We start from the raw sequence: 17,676 nt of genomic DNA, 5'->3' as shown, positions 1-17,676 counted from the left end.
CGAAGGTTGAAAGGAGAAGCTCGATCCATTTTCAAATCGTTCCGCGTATCCGTTCGATCGGTCGTTACTCCTTATTACCGTGTGCCTGGCGATAGGGAGTCGGAGGGTTGGTTGGGGTAGTGTTTTAGAACCGCGCCGGTGTCCTTTAGGGGGTTCCGATGCACGTGCTACGGCTCGAGGATTTTATGAATGGGGACCACACGTGGTTCGAACGCTTGCTCCAATACGCGAACAGTATACCGCTTCTGCGAGCCAGTTAGACGGCTAAAGGGAAGAAAAAAGAGGGAAACAGGGGCAGGAGAGGCGATGCGAGAGAAAAAGGAGGAGCTGCGCGTGGAACGGGGCGAGTCGGCGGAACCGGGAGAGAACGCGGGAAAGAGAACGTTGCCGTCGACGTCAGAGAGAAGAAACGGTGGAACTCGGTCGTCTACCCTGTAATTTATAACTGGAAACTCGGAACTACGACGCGACCTAAGGCGATACGTCGATTCCACTCAGGGGAATCCCCCTTCTTCGCTTTGCCGAAGGTCGTACGACCTTCGACCAGAATCGATGCGAACTCGCCGCCGATTCCTTCTTCCCTCTCTTGTCCTTCGTGCACCTTCTTCTTCGTCTGTGGCTGTTTGTTTTTTCCTTCGCGCTGTTGGAACCCTATAGGCAATCGAGCCAACTTTTCCGATTACTCGAGCCTTTGCGAATTCTACCAATCCGCGATTCCTGTTTGCGCCTTTTCTCCCAACTTATTCGCTTCCTTCCTCTTATTTGTCGGGCATATCGACGATTCCACCTATGTTTTCTTCCTTCGCGTTCGTCACTTGCTACTCTGGACTACGGTTATCCAGCCGCGAAAGCAGCCGCGAAAGCAGCCGCGAACAACGATGTAGGAAGTTGATCATTGCGATCTTCAAGAGACAGCAGCCATGAATCTCGAGGTACGCAACGGAGATCGAGTACGGAGCATTCTCCTAGGCTTTTGTTCCCGAGGAGGCCTTCGCTGGCAACGTGGAGAAAAAAAAGAGAAACTGCCGATGGAGAAAAAGGAACTGCTGGCGCAACCTTACGTGGCAACGACGTAATGGCCCTCGTAAAAATGGAGTCCTGCGTGCGCGATAAAAATTTACGGGCCGAATAATAACCGGAGAGACCGCGTCGCCAAACTTGGAGAGGTGCGTCTTTCTTTCGACCAGTTCGAGACGGGGACGAGTGGACCGGCGTTGATCTCCATGCGCGATGCACGCATGAATATTTATCTCGCGTAGGAACGATGACCGATTTGCGCCTGCCGAGAGATCCGTTTCGTCGATTTCGACCTCGAATTCGTTTCTTCAGTTTTCGCTACGATGACGAATTGCCTTGGTATTTATTTGTTTATTTGCTAGCAGAAGTGGCTTCTTCGGAAGGGGACCTTTTTGAGGCATTCAATTTCTGTAGTCCTGAGTATCTGGTAGCAGTTTGCCCGAGGAACTATCCTCCCATTGGTGACTAAGGAGATATCGTATGCGACCTTGCCTTTTTCGGACAAATTCGCTAAAAATTGTAATCGATAAACATTGGCGTTGTCTCTCAGAAAACACACGCAATCGTAGGTCAAAACTGCATGCAGGCTAGCCAATAGGGATCTAGTTTGGTTGAAGTAAGAACCAAAGCAACGGTCGAGTTTGATCCGTTCGTTGGTTGAACGTGACTCAGAGCTGGACTAACGTTACAGCGCGGCGGAACCGCAACGCCCACGCATTATCCATCCTCGCTAACGGCCTTGCTTTCCTCTTTCTTTTTCCCTCTCGATTTGAGACCGCGCTTCCAGCCAGTCGGCGTCCCACCAAAGAGATTGTCCCCGAGAGAGCTAGCCTCTCGAGCGGTTCGTCTCCTTTTTTTCCTCTCGCCTGTTCCGGCGATTCGTCGTCGGTTCGCGACCCGCCTGGGAAAAGCTCTCGCTCTCGCGGCGAAATCGCCCGTGAAACGAGTCTTCTGGCCAGGGCTTTTCCGAGGATTCGGGGCCCTACGCGAGCGTTCCAGAGCCGAGATTCGGCTGGATCGAACGGTTCGATCGAGTCATCGGTCCACCGACCCTGCAACAACCTTCGGATCCGACCTAATCGCGCGATCCCGCTCCTCTTTCTCTTCGTGCGTTGCCGGAAATCGTCGATTTTTTCGTAACAATGAAATAGTTTGCCCGGAAAGCTGGTTCTCCGGGGCGGAAAAGGGAAAACGGAGAAGGGACAAGGGGCGTTCAGGAAGAAGAGAGCGAGAGATGGAGAGACGGAGAGACGGAGAGACGGAGAGAAAGAGAGGGATCGGGAGGGAGGGCGGAAAGGTGGGCGGGCAGGGAGGATAGAGGCAGAGAGAAAGAGAAAGGGGGAGATAGGGGGAGAGAGAAAGAGAAAGAGAGAGAGAGAGAGAGGGAGAGAGAGGGAGAGAGAGGGAGAGCAAGAGAAGAGCAGTGGTTTTTCGTTATCGACATTTTCCACGGCGCGTCAAGGTGTGCGTGACCGTACGTGCGTGAGCTTCTCTCGTTGCCCCTTTTAGCGAGCGTGTGCGATCTGCCACGTTCGTGTCCGTGTGTCGTGCTCGTGTCTGCGCGTAGTTGTAGCTGTTCCCTGCCGATGTGTGCGCGAAAATTTGTATGGGTATGCGTGTACGTATTGGCGGGCATACGGGCAATGTGTGTGTGTAGAGTTTTCTGGAGGTTTCCCCTAGCAACGAGCAGCAGCACCAGCACCAGCACCAGCCACAGCCCGGCTTAGGGGTAGCTACGAACCCCGCGCGAGATCTCGCTTCTCTGCTTCTTCGCTCCTCTTCTTCCTCTCGTTCTCTCTGTGTCTCTTTCATCTCCGCTCTCGTCCCTTCAGGGAGGTTTACCGTGTTACACAAATCTCTGCGCGTTTGAAAAAATTGATGCTTTCGGGAAACGAACATTTCCTTCTGTCGCTCGATATTTTTGCGCAAAGACCGAAAACGCTCGGCCGTATCCGCTCTCTGTCTCTCTCTCTCTCTCTCTCTCTCTCTCTCTCTCTCTCTCTCTCTGTCTCTCAGAAGCGACAGAGGACTCGCCCAGCTCTCGAGGTGGACGACTCGACGTCGAATCCGCGAGCTAGAGACGAGGAATCGTTGCTTCGATACGAATCGGCAGCCAACGAAGCGCTACAGCGACCGGAGGTAGATTTTGTTTTGAAACATCTATCGTCCGACCGGGCAAAAAGCTTGGGGTTCCGATTTCACGAGCAAAATGCGTAACTCAATCCATGAAGCATCGGAGAAAAGCGGTGTTGCGTCAGACTACCGTACCCCCGATTCTGGATCGTCTTCATTCCCGACGAACTCGAGATAGTTGGCGAACCACCAATCCACTAATTTCATTTATCGAGCTTCATCTCCATTTTTCTGCGATCAAGAATACGAAAATCTAGTATCGAAGATGGCTACCTCTGATCACGATTCTCAAGTAAAACTGTTAGAAGTTTACCAATTACGACAACCTGTTCGAATTTTTCAAGCTCCGGTAATAGAAATCGGTAGAAGAACAAACGATCGTTCGAAAGTCCTTCGTGTCCGATCTGAAGCTTAATGCAAAGTGGACAAATGATCGCAAGGGAAATGGAAATTTCTCTTAATATCGTTCTGGATTCGTTTCGTAGCAACGTGGAAGCCCGTTGGCGGCCAGCAGTTCGAAGCTTTCCCTACAAGAAAGGAGGGAGCGAAACGAAGAGAGGCGGAGAGGAGAGAGAAGAGAGCGAGAAAAGAGAGAGGAAGATAGAGTGAGAGAGCGAGAGAGCGAGTGATGTGCAGGGAGAGCGAGGGGGAGAAGGGAAGGGAAGGGAAGAGAGAGAGAGAGAGAAAGAGAGAGATGGATAGAATTTCTCCATTCCCTTGCCCGTCCCTCTCGCCTCACCCCCGTCGACGGCCCTAGTCGTTTCCAGCAAGTACTTCTATGTACCAACCATCTCCTACACGCTACCCCTATATACCTTGTATATTTACCTTAGTAGCATATACGCGTACCTACGTATGTACATCGGGGCCCACGGTACATAGGTCCGAGCAGCGCATAAAAAGTACATAGGGCAAGTATAGCTCCGGCTGAAAATTATTCCGAGTATTTTCGAATTAGCGTGCAGAAACGAGCAACGCTGCGCGGAGGGGAAAAAAAGAGCGAGTGCACGAAGCGCGGTTTCCACTGATCCGCTGAACGCCCGACCTGTTTCCTCTCGAACTCCGAATTCGATGGAGCCTCGCTGTTTCCCTTCGCGTTGCTCCTCCGTCGAAGTCGCAAAGAAAACCGCGTTTCTCTGCTTCTTCGAGCCTCGCGTGCATTTCCACTGCGAAAACGACGCGATTCCGCGCGAAACCGCTGCTGCGTCGCTTCTCGCGCGTTATTATGTATTACTGTGGCAAGTTCGGAGAAGACGTCTTCCGTCCTACTGCACCGTAACTAATACGATCCCACTGACATATCGTGAGATCCCGACGGTACTGATAAACTCAAAGAGCACGCATTCACCTTCTTACCGACGCTGTGATCAAGCTCGGTAATCTCCGACGATCAATCTTAGAAGTTACTGTCCTGACACACGAGTACTGAATTTTTTCAACGACACAGCAGGAGTCACCTTTGTCACGCCTACGCGCGACTTTTTCTATAGTTTGGGTGCTAAGTTACGAATAGTTACGCGTCGCATTAGCAGAAAGACGATTCTCCGCGACAAGTATTATCTATAACGGTCAGAGAGTAACGCGAGAGCTTACAAGTTTATTATGTTCTAGGAACATAATTTTCTTACCACGCTCTAAGGTCACGATAGACTTTATCTATTCAAGGACTCTTGTTTTTTGTAAGTTAAGAATAATGCCAGTACTGACGTAATATGCTACAATCATTAAGATACTCTATAGAGTCAACATGAAGCTGCAGATGTATGTCCAGTAGGTTTTAGGTGTCATTGTTGGCTCGAGGTGAGTGGAATGCGTTAATAATATTTCCTCTATGGCACAAATTTGCCCGGTCCATTTGCCACTCCAGTGTATTTGCTTTTATCCACGGATTTTACCCTATCAACGAACGCCATCTAAGGAGACACCTACAACCAGCATATGCGAAGATGGCTAAAAGTAATTCCATGGTTTTTCACCGACCTTCATATATTATAATGTCAGGAAAAACGGCTACGTGGATATCTCGTTGCCAGGACATTCCTGAAACGCATCTAAACCGGTCATTTTCCACTGCGCGTTGCACCGTGAACACTCAACGTTTCGATGCTATCACGAACGAGTGCATTTATGATCTCTATACACACGATCGTCCTTTGTAGCCACTTCTGTCGTGCTTTTCCTTTTCTTTCCACTCAAAATCACTCTCCTACGTTCCCGAAGTTTTTAGTGCTTGAGAAAATCACATTCTGAAAAGTTGAGAATTTTTAGAGTAAGTAAGACTAAAGGTGCGTCTGCTTGTGAAAGTTTCAGAGTAAATTGTCAACGATGACCAACGCGTGACGAAACTTTCACTGCTTTGAGCCTAATTGTGTACCTAATACTCGGTTACTATCGTGTTAGAATACCAGCGCATTACTAGCTTAGGAATCGTCCATTTAATTTGATGATACGACAATTTCTGAACGTAGTAGGAGTTGTTGTTGATCGTTAATACGAGTAGAATTTGTTCAGGGTACTGAGAAGCAAGCACTGTGAGAAACATTCGAGAGGCCCTGGTGAAACAGACATCGAAAACGCATCTCTTTGGGAAAGCGTAGGCGATCGTTATGCATCTATGTTGGAGCGTGCAGGAAACAAGTTCATCGCAATCGGTTAGGAATAAATTGAAACTTGGCTTTTCGAGTCTTTTCACTGGATCGTGAAGCCTACTCGAGACCTGTCCGAGATGTATTACGCAAGTCCTCCATCTTGACGAGTTTTTTCTGAGCGACGTCGTTCTGTTTCCGACAGTCGCGAGAAAAATACACCGATCGACCACGTGGCACGAAGAAAACGGCACTGGTTACGGAACGATTCTCGAAGGCTGTCTCGGTTGGTTGTATCGACTCGAATGCCCAGACGGGGGTGACTTATCGCGAGGACTATGATAAACCGCGGGGTAAGCCGTTTTTCCTAGGACGCTTCGTACACTATTAATAGTCTCGGACCTATGTAATAGTCGCGCGGTGCGTGGCCTATAATTTAACCCGAGAAGAGTGCTTTAAACTCCTCGCATAAGCGAGCCCCGATATTTACATGCAAGCGGCAGTATGCCGGCTTTTTCGCCTCGATTATAGTGATTACAGCATTTAGATACTTAGAGTTATTACAAATGTCAGCATTTCCCTGGACTCGAGTTCTGCCCTTGCGAACCGGTGTCCGTGCCACGGTCTTCATTCGATGCTGAATTACATTCTTTGACCCCCTGTAATTGTCTCCAACTAGTACGCAAAGAATGACTTGTTGTACTAGAAGGTAGAAAAAAACGAAACGAAACGAAACGAAAGGAAAGGAAAGGAAAGGAAAGGAAACGTAGAAACCGTCTGATCGAAACCAAAAGAATAGATAATATGTACCTATGTAGGTATTTCTTGTAATATCTGCTTGTGGACAAACATTTTCCCGGAATTTCAGAGTGGTAACATGCAGAGAGCAACTTTAGTTACTAATGTTTAGGGAAATATTGACGACCACTACTATACCCTGAAAGATGAGAAGTTCAGAAGTTATGGACAGGTTCATAAATTAGGTATCATCTGAACCCTTTCCAACCATTCGATCCCATTCGATGAGAAAAAGGTTTCGCTAGCATTCGCTAACGGGTTACGGTAGCATTGGTCCCTGGTCGACAGAAGAAATTCCTGGCTACTCAAACCGATTCTGCGGAAAACTGGCAAATATTATAAACGCGATACGGAGGCACAGGGGTGCGTGCGCGCGGCTACGCAAATATTGATTTCATATTTTGCCCCCTTTGCTGGAGCCTTCGACAAACGAATCCCAGAGTCTGTAATTTTCAATTTTAACGGAAACAACGATGCCAGCTAGCTACATTATGCCATTACGTACCGGGCAGATTGTTTGTATTTAGTCTCGAGCGTAATGTTTGCGCCACGGTGTAGCGGGGCCCATCGCGCGAGCACAGAAGCGCATACGAGTGAAATTCTCGCCCCTTGGCGCGCTCACGAGAGTCCAATGACTTCCCCAGGTCGAGTGTCGCAGCTTTTAGGCCTCGCGAGCTTCACGATTGCCAATCCAATTACAATCATGTTTCGATTCGCTAGTTTTCCCATGGTGTGGCAAACCTCTCAAAACTGTTTCGAATCCAACGAAGAGATGGAGTTTAGGCCGCACCCGCAATGGGCGAACGGTGGAAGAGTCAATGGGAGATTTAACTTAGGAGGACGAACTTTACTAGTCGGTTATTCGGTCGAGCACTTGGAGGCAAGTTCGAAGAAAGGAAAAGGAACGGGCGTCGTGATTTCCTACAGACACGAATTACTCTGGCCAGAGTGTTTTCGATTCCGCGGGCGTGAAGCTACTTAATCGATCCAGCGCACAGCTGATCGTAATGGTTTCACTTCGCCGAGAAGTTTATGCCCGTTATCTCTGCTATTTACTGGAATTTATCGTCTCGACCCCTGTTTTCCGAAACATGAACGATCCAGTTCCAACCGACTATTGCCTCATTTACGAATGTACTGTTGCTTTCTTGTAAACCTGCTAGGGCTGTTTGCTTGTCACGAATTCGCTTCAATTCATTATGATGTCTCTCAAAGAGAGAGAAAGATCTCTCGTAAATAGATCTCTCGACTCTCCCTCGTTCGTTGATGTTAACTGGAGGTATTTCGTATTTCCTCTCAGTCGTAACCTGCTTAAAGCGATCGCAACACACGATTCGGTTTCGGTACGCGGCAAAGTTCATCGAGTCCCGTAATTAGCCGAAAGATGGGGAGGGAGAGGAATGGAAATGCGTTGAAGCGAGAATGAGATGGCTGCCGGAGAAATCGAACGGGGTGGATAATAGAGAGAACAATCATAATTGGCGCGTGCTTATAGGGAGCACAATCAATTAGACGGAGTATATGTGGGTTTACGTGCATTAACGACGCTACGCTTGATTACGATATCCCAGTATTTCGCGCCCTCTTTTCATCTTCCTTTCCTCTTGCTCGATTACCTTTTTCGATTTCAAGCAATCCAACGAAATACATACCTATTCCCTTCGAAATAATTCGAGGATTCAAATTAGTCAAATAACGTTACTATATGCATTTAATGTAAAAGGTTAATTTAGCATGCAAGACTCTGGTAAATCCTGAAGCACTAGGTAAAAAAACAGCTATTTCGAGTCGCGTGATGAGGACTGGAATAATATTGAAATCAGATGCGAGCGAAGTTATCGCGACTCGTTTGATCGATTTCGGCGCGAGTTGACGCGATGAAAAGGCTTTCTTTGGACGCGTTCGGTCGCCGATGAAAACGCGTTTTAAACACAAGAACTCCGCTTCGTGTCGCGAAGTTTTAACGAAAAGAGGAAACAAGTTTGTGGCAATCTTTCTCGGGCCTCGTGAAACGTCTTTATCCCGCTCGGCTTTCGCCCACTCAACCTCGAGATACGCGTCTTTCGCGTAAAAAGAGCGCGACAGCTGCGCGCGAAATTAACCGCGAAAAAAATGAACCGTCGACGTCGGTCGAGGAACGTGCACGATAACTCGAATCACCGTCAAAGAACTTTCCACTCGTGGCGCTGTTCTTTCTCAAAGGGTTCGACTATGGAGTTAGTAGGCCAGGAAATTTCTTGCTGTCGTTCGAGAGCACGATTAATTATCCATGGGAGTACGGTAATTGCACAAACAACTCGATATCGCGAGAAGTATTTCGTCGATCGAGCCTTTCAGCGCAAACGGGGATGCATTTCTAGAGACAAACGGATAAGTTAATGGAACGTGTCAAAATTACCTGTTGCTGGTCGGTGGTTGAAAGAATTCCCTGCGGCTTCATTTCTGCAAAGAAAATAATACGAGGAAGATTAATCGCTTATGCGAAAGAAGGAAAATCGCGAGCCGTGATCTTGTTCGCTATTCGATCGCGTAACGACTGCCGTGTAAACGATACAGTCCACTAACGATTCTTTTCGATCTTTTTGTTCAGGTCGTACCCATCGCCGGTGCAAAACGGTGGACCGAACGGAACGACGATGAACTGCTCTGGTACTCAAGGTAAGAATATCCAACTTATTTCAAAAACCTTAGTATTACTTCAAGCATGGAAATTAAATGTAGATTCTGTCCGTGAAAAATAAATTCTTATTCACCGTGTTTCATACAACAATTCTATGCCAATTTCTCTACTTAAATCTCATATTCGAGGTGGCGTCTAAAAAACTATATTAAATGCCTGCCTGAATCCATGATTCTCGACGCTTCAACATACGACGATCTTCATCACATTTTTTCTATCGAAAAGTTATACATTCGACAAACACTTCTTGTCATGAAAGCTGTTGCACAACGAGTCGGTAATAGACAAGGCATGAGCGCGTCCTCCACTGGAAATGTATATTTTTCAGAGATAAAACGGAATTTCGCAATAAAGGAAGAACGAGACTAATTAATTAGTGCGCTGAAAAATTCGGAGGAACGTTTCCCCCGTTTTAAATTAGCGTCGCATTAAATTTATTGGCAGGGCTCTCTGTCGAAGATTGGCCGCGACACATCGAACACTCACACGGTTTCCTCCGGCCTGTGAATATAATTTCCAACTATCAAATGTCCGCGGCGCGTATGAAAATACCAACCGCGAAACGTTTCACAGGAAAGTTTCGGTACGGTCGGGAAAAAAAGGTCCCAGCCTCCTCCCGCGCCTCATGACAATTCAATATCGCGCGATTACGCGGACAAAGGAATAACGAATCAAATATCATTTTAATTTTGTATATTGTACCTTGAAAACGCGACTGCACGCATCGTATCGCCCCCTCGCTTCGCTCTCCTTCGCCAAACTTATGCGTTTGGCATCGCGGAAAATGTCCGCGGCGCTTACTACGACCACGTTCATTTTCAGATTCGACTCGACGTTTCTCGTTTTTCGACGAAATTTCGCGCGAAAGAGATTTTCACCGACCAAGCGTAAATTCGTCCAACGACCCGATACGATCTAACGTTCGGTTCGCCCGAAACTCTTCGCGAAGCGAGGAATATTAATTGCAAAACGGAGTGGCAGTTTTGGAGCATCGTTGATTTTCGAGTGGCGCGAGGAAACGTATTTGACTGGTGTCGTAAATCGGTGCAGAAAGAGGGACAAGATTTCGTGTTTGATTCAGGGTGGAAGTAACGATTGCAAAGGGAGACAACACAGCGATTGCCTGAGAGCGACACTGCGTTACATTAGAAGGGTTTTGCGCATCGCCGAGACTAAAGGGCCGTAAAAAATATTCGAGAAGAATCGGGAATTGGCGACAGGTGCGTTCGCAGAATTTCGGTAAAATTCTGAGGAGAATGATTAACTAGATTCACCGTACTCGACACAAAGACGCGGCTACGATCGATGGCAATTCGAAGAACGAGGGAAAGTCACCTCTGACGCGATTATTCGAGTACGCGCGGAAGGGAGATTCAGGCAAACATTAATAATACATTTCTCGAAGCAATATTCGAGCAAGTGGAAACAGAGCGGGAGAAAGAAGAGTAGAAAGCAATCGCGAGTCGCCGAAAAAGGATAGGGGATCGCAGGATTTTCCTACGTCGCGTGGCAACTTTTATTCCAGTTGGAGAGACACTTGCGGTTTACACTTGCGGTTTACACTTGCGAAAAAAGTTGATTCACGCGGTAAAAACACACCTCGGGCGATAACTTGGTGGAAAAATAACGCAGCAGTTTTCGGTCTCGTGCGATCGATATTGAAACGATTTTCGTGAAATGCGACAGCGCGCAATCGCGAAGGTGGAAGAAAGTTTGAAAAGGGATAAAAATATGTTCCCGAAAGTGGTTGCTAAATAAGGAACGTCGAGTTAAGGTTTCGACGAAGAATATTGAAAAGGCTATGAATTTTGCGTGCAGGAGTGATGGTGAAGCAGGAAGCGAGGGACGACGGTTACGAGACAAGTCCGGATCTCGAGATGAGGAGCACAGGCGGTGACAGCAGTCAGCAGTACCATACGCCGCTGACACCGCACACACCGCACACACCACACACGCCGCACACACCCCTTACGCCGATATCGGCGACAGCGCATCAACCCCAGCAACCTGGCTCGACCGCTTCCACCCTCGGACAGGTGAGTTTTTCCTATTCGCGTTCGCTGCTTCCAAGCATTAGGTCATTTCATGACCGGCAACTTGCTTCCGCTACACTTTTTATTTATATCACGTACTAGGATTCCCTTCACTTTTTCGAGGATTCAGGTCGATAGTCTGAATAGAAATTGAATCGGTGAGTTGAAGAACAGTAGAAATACAAAAACCACATTTTCACATTGGAGTTCAGAGCCAGAATGCATTCGTTCACTTTGCCTTTGGAATCTAAATAGTTTTCAGATTATTTAAAAATGCCTAATTTTCAGCTTTTACTTTCTTCGTCTCATCGATTCAATTATTCCATCTTCCTCTGTACACGTCTGTTCTTCGATGGTATGTTCTTTTTCGGGGTGAAGAAATCGCCGACGGTGACGATTCGTTCCCACCGCCAAATTTCCTTCCGATTTTTCTGACCGATACCGAGTAGAAACCGAGTGCCGGGATATAGTTTTGGATTTCGAGATAAAGTGGAAACTCTGCGTCAACGAGTGGGAACTAAGCGAAACGCAGGCAAGCAAAGACGGAGGTGAGTCAACGCGTGAGCAAAGAAAAAGGTCAACGTGAATAAAACGCGTAAAAGGTTGCGGTTAGCTTTGAAGTAATCGAGAGTCGCGTAATGGAGAACACCGAGCAATCAGCGTTATCACCTACAGAAAAATATCGTTAGAATAAAACTGGAGAATTATTGGGCAATCAAGACAATATGCGATGGGCCCTGGTTCTAGCGACTCCCTAACGTTCTTATGGCCGATAAATCGCGCGATCGCGCTTCGACTACTTTCGTAACGCCGCGAGGCCGATTTGCATTTTGATGTTAGCTTTACAGTCCTCTTATGCAAGCATGTCCACGGTGCGCGTAATGGCACAAGAAACCACGCGAACGAATCTGGATCCACCGCGTCATTTTCGTACCTGTTCCAGTCCGAATGAGAGAGATTCGCGAGACGCTAAAGCCGTTCGTTCGCGATTTCGAAAATCTGAACGCTGAACAAAGAAAAAAGCAGCTGGACCATCCTCGCAACGTCTCTCAAGGTAAACCGGTGTTACGGGTACTCGAGAGAGGGTAAAAGTACGTTTCAAGCAATACCCGTCCCGCAACTCCGCGGCGCCGCGCCACGCCGCGCCGCGCCGCGCCACGCCGCGCCACGCCGCGCCACGCCGCGCCGAGAGGACCTCCTACCGAAACCGTTCGACAATTTCGATTCACCGAAATTCGTCACCGGCGTATCCTACTTTCGTTCGATGTAACGAGGAGTCGAGATACAGGAGAAAGGGATGTTTCTGGATTAAATCGTTAACCGTGGACACGTCTCGAATTTATCGACACCGTTCGAGATCGAGCACGCCCCCTTCGGCGCCGGGACGCCTCCGCTCCCCGATTTTGCAGTCTCCGACCTATTCTCTGGAAGTTTTCGCGTAAACGTTCGACGTATAGATATATCGTCCCGATCTTTCGGCATCATCGTCGGTTTCATGCGAGCTGATCGTGTGCACGCGTCAGCCAACTCGTAGATAACCCCAGATCGAGGCTAAAGAGCCGAAAGATAATCGGTCGCAGCGTCTGCCAGCCACCGATAAAAGCTGTCCCTTCCTTTCTCCGCTTTCGTATCGCGTGGCTCGTTTCAAGGTCGCGAGCAGTATCTGTGGGTGACGGTAGACCGTGTGCACACATTCGTCCGAGACTATTTTTGCATAAAAGTTATGACAAGTTTCGTCGCGTTCTTTCGCCGAGGAAATAGATTTCCTGAAATTGTTTCGAAACGGTGACACGCGTTTCCCGCGAGGAGGATTCGCGAGGAGGATTCGCGAGGAGGATTCGCGAGGAGGATTCGCGAGAGCCTAGGAAAGTGGGAAACGGGAGCGAAGATGTCGCTCCCGTGGTCGCTGTGTATTTTAGAAGCGAGCACCGGCAATCGCTATTACCCCGACAATTTTCGGCCCGTATACCAGTTGGAATATACATTTTACGATTGCCGGTTTACGTGTTCATGATGGCACGTGTTCTACGTGCCGTCCGAATTTTATTTTCCGAACGAACGAATGGACGGGTGCGCATAAAAAAATACGGAGGAATTCGTAATGAATTTCACTGCAGCTGCCGGAATTTTAGAGCTAGGAACACCACCTCCGACAGCCTCAGCGAAATCTCTCGTCGAAGGAAACAAACTAGGCGACCCTAGTTAAAAATCTCCCGTTCGCGTTTCGTGGGAAATAATTGAAGCGTACGCTTCAGCGCGTTTCGCACTCGACGTCCTACAAGAATTATTCTCGGCCTGTAACTCGTGCCGCTGCACTGGGACGATACGACGATATCACTTTCGGCAACTATAGTCGTAGCAGGGTTGCGACGAATCTGTGTCCACTGGGCATCTTATTCGAGCGCTTTCCTCGAAAGGACCTAATTGCTTTGGAAGTCTGCAACGAACTTAACGGCGCGGCGCACTAACTGAAGTCTCTAGTCATTCGCACGAGGAAATAAGCAAAAGTAACGCAACGATTTTCCAGGTGGCGATCAAGTGCGAGACCCCAGTGGACCCGTACTCGTTCGTCGACGAGGAAATGTCGATGGGTGGCATGAGGACGGCCAGCAGCCCTTGCGGCAATCCCGAGAACATGACGTGTCCTGCAGGAGGGCAACCAACCTTGGCTACACCTACCTCGACACCCCCTGGCCCTCTCTCTGGACCACCGCAACATCTTCAGATGAACCTCGGCGTGATGAACGGCAACGTGAATCCCCAACTGGTGCATCAGCCTAAGAAGCGAGGACGCAAAAGAAAATCCGAAATGATTCTCACCCCCGAAGAGTAAGAGCTTAACTTCGTATCGTGGCTGGGAGGAATGTAACGGGGCTCTGAAGGTTCAACGACACGCGTTGTTATTCAATTACTCTATTAATCTTTGCTCTATATTTGTATTCACAACCTGGCTACACTCCTTCCGTTCGCGATACTGTGACGAAACGAAAAAATGAAGCATAGGTAGCTATGCTTGGTAATTCGTCAAAAAATGAACAAGAGTCGTAGCACGCGTCGCACGCGTCGCACATGAGACGCGAGAGTAGTAGAATCGTTTAGCCGGTTCCCTTGATGAATTTAAATTCCCCTTAATTGCAAAGCCCGGCCCAAGATATCGCTTGCTCATTATGCAAACTATCCTGCGGAGTTAGCTTTACATCCAAAGCGGAGAGCAGGGGATAAAATTCTCACGAAACGATGCCTGGGGCACCGCAAAACGGTTGTGATTATTAAACGGTTCGAAGACCAAAGGTTTTGTCGCGTTTGGTTGCCGACGCGCTCGCTAAATCCGATAATCGCGTTAACGAGCCAGACCGGAATCGGTTGCATATTTGCAACGCAATTTTGGTAAGTAACGACTGTTAGTGGCCGACGGCTACACAGTTTGTTCTCTGATAAAAGTAGGCGACGAGGTCGATAGACGCGAGTTTAAGCGGCTAGACTGCGTTATAGCTATTTGATCGATGGTTTCGTCGTACCTTCGAAGAAACGGGGAGAAGTAAACACAGCCGAGCTTATCGACGGACGAAGCTTTTTAGCCAAAAATACGGACGAAGCCCGAGCACAATTTCGAAACGAATTTTTTCCGCGCGAAGTGTATCGTTGTCAATAATTGGTCGAAAAATGAACGCCTCTGTAACCACGGGCCGCGTTTAAAAGTATAGTATCGCGGTTGGGTTAAATCGATGGATAATGAAACGGAAATTATTTGAAATATTCGTTTGATGAAATACGAATCGTTGAAGTTAATTGCCGCGATGCTCGATTTTTACCGATTTTTACGAGCCAAATCGTGCTGGCCGAAAAAGAACTTCGGTTTCAGCAAAAACCTGGCCACGCGATTTTTTGTTTCTTCCCAATGAAATCGAATCGATTCGGAGAGATTTCTCGATTTGGTACGCGAAGCGCGAATCTCGTTACATGGTTTGATCGAAACCACACCGCGCTGCGCTGCGCTGCAAATCGAATGCTACTCTAACGTGGTTAAAACGCTACTCTGTTCTCTGACAAGGGATGCTTAACGAATTATGGTCGCGGCAAAGTCGTAAAGAATATCCCTGGAAAATGGATTGCAAAATGGATTGCAAAATGGATGTAAATTTCTCCTCTGGAGGTAACGACGCTGACGATTTGCTCTAGGGCGGAGCTGGCCGAGGCGAAGAAGCGAGCAAAGACGTACAAAGAAAGGAAGAAGCACGACAGATTCGACGGCATGCCAGAAGAAGAAGTCAGCAAACGCGTTCTTCCGGATCACCTTACCAACAACCTCGACATCATCATAGTAAGTTGTCGCAGATCGTCCCTTTACTCTATGCTGTTTCCTCGCGATGCGCACAGCTCTGGCCGCGTTGTCATTGGTTAATCGACTTTCCTCGAGCGCAAATTCGAGCAAGGAGCTCAGGCTCCGTCGCATCGTTTTTCGCGCGAGAAGAACGATTAATCCGTTTAGCCGTCGGCATAACGGGCGTCTAGTTAGCAGGAAAATCCATCTCGAATGTAGCGAGACGGTAGGAACGTAACGACGACAAATGGCCGTTTGTAGCGCGTTCGTCAGGTGTCGTAATCGCTTTAATGGTCCATACCCAATTCGGTTATCACGCTTGACGTTGGTAACGAGCGCGAATTCGTGCGCGCTCACGTTCCTACCGGTCGCACCGTTTCATCGAACGTCACCGATCGAGATCCCTGTATTTCTCTTTCAAGTTTTCGCTCTTTCGCCATCGCGAACCCTTCTAATCACGATCGGTCTACTTTTTCTATTTCAGACCGTCGCGTCGTACTTACCGACGACGTTGCTCGACCTCTTCTCTTTCCGAATGAAACACGATACGAAAAATGACTTAACTTCAATTATAGAGAGAACCCTGTTCAGATTCGCGCGAATCGAGAAATCACTGCGCGTTACGTTCCCTTGGGAATGGAAGGTGAATCTAGACGAGGCATCGAGTAGAGTCATTTAAGTGGCTGATTATCGCAGGGACGGTGAATTTTTCGCGGTCGCGCCCCTCGGCGCAGAACAATCCGACGGAAGCGCGATTCGGTGACGGGGGAGTCCGTTAGCGGCTGGTTCATATTCATATATTACACGGAACGAGTAGTCAGCGTGGTCGATCATCCGTCAAACGGTGTAAACGCTTTAACGGGCCGTGGGCAATTCGGTTATTACGGGCGTCGTTGTAATCGAACGCAGCGGGACACCAGTGTGTGTCCGCCGGCCTTCGCCGAGGCCCTCTACCCCTGGACACCCCTCGATTTCGATCCCACCCCGACCCCCGTAACCCAGACACAGGCCAGGTCGAGTCTCATCGACGCGCGTTGTTTTCAATCGGCGACAATTCCACACCCTACCCTCGATCCCAAACCCCAACCACCCCCTTCCCATCATTTTATCCTCGTTTATCCCGGTCGAAGCGCCATTCGACGCCGACCGACCGGCTAACGCATTGGCGTTAACGCGCTAATGCGATACGTACTTTATGTACGGAGGGACAGGACTCAACCACCCGTACGCGACAAACGATATAACGCGATTTCGACCGAAGACCCGCCGCCACCTTCTCTCATCCTCTGTCCCTGTCCCTTTCGACCGATTCTTACATACTATCGTTCTTTTCTCTTTTTCATCTTTCTCATTTCTTTTACTTTGCGCTGTAAGCGTGTGTCTCGCTTGTGTCTCGTTTTTCTGCTTTGTAAACAAACGGACTTAGTACGAAACATTCGGCTGTTTTTGTCTTTCTTTTTTTTCTCCTTTCTTTAATAAATTAGGTTTGTTTTCTTTCCAAGTGGTTTCTCTCGACAAAAGAGCAAGCGTTTCAGAATGTAATTGGAAGCATAGCAACGACGAAAAAGATCGGTGCGCGTTCTCCTGAGAAACCTTGTATCGAAAGCTGCCACAGCAGCCTAACCAATGAGGACACGCGTCTAACAGCGTGCCTGTCCTGTATCCTTGGACTTTGTCGTTATTAATTGTCCAACCGACGGAGCGAAGAGCGAGGATAATGTGGTTGCGCAACAGGTACTACCACACCTGTGTCTACCGCGTTGCATAATCACGGGTAAGAACCGTGTACGTGAAATCTGCATGCGCGTGTACCGTGTCAGGAAAGGAATTGACCGTAAGGAACTGCAAAAACCGACGATCACGATGTGCTCCTTGCCCCCGTGTATGTACACTCATCGAATCCTTCGAAAGTCTCGATGTTGGAGAAAGAATCGAACGCTTGCGTCCTCGAGATAGAAAGCAGGATGTTAAAGCTCGCGGAGAGATTCGGAAGCGGAAGCGGCGTGATATTTGCTATCCGAGTAGAAAAGCTTGGAACAAGTGGCTGAAGCAGGGATAGGTACAGGTGGGCTAAACGTAATAGCGTGGTATGTAAATTGAAGCATCGAG

At 48.3% G+C, this 17,676-nt stretch overlaps 1 protein-coding gene across 1 annotated transcript in view; it reads left to right on the top strand.

Moving 5' to 3' along the window:
- The window catches only part of Tdg (Thymine DNA glycosylase), a 46,669-nt gene that overhangs the window by 14,610 nt on the left and 14,383 nt on the right, over nt 1-17,676 (top strand). Inside the window, exons 3-6 of the mRNA XM_076381374.1 lie at nt 9,124-9,191; nt 11,032-11,249; nt 13,774-14,075; nt 15,426-15,567. Of these exons, the coding sequence (XP_076237489.1) occupies nt 9,124-9,191; nt 11,032-11,249; nt 13,774-14,075; nt 15,426-15,567 (730 nt within the window). The remainder of the gene's footprint in view (nt 1-9,123; nt 9,192-11,031; nt 11,250-13,773; nt 14,076-15,425; nt 15,568-17,676) is intronic.

This window comes from Calliopsis andreniformis, chromosome 6 (genome assembly GCF_051401765.1).
Source record: "Calliopsis andreniformis isolate RMS-2024a chromosome 6, iyCalAndr_principal, whole genome shotgun sequence".
In the NCBI taxonomy this organism is placed as follows: Eukaryota; Metazoa; Arthropoda; class Insecta; order Hymenoptera; family Andrenidae; genus Calliopsis; species Calliopsis andreniformis.
Note: the sequence above shows the minus strand (reverse complement) of the source record. Positions and strands in the feature narration are given on the sequence as shown.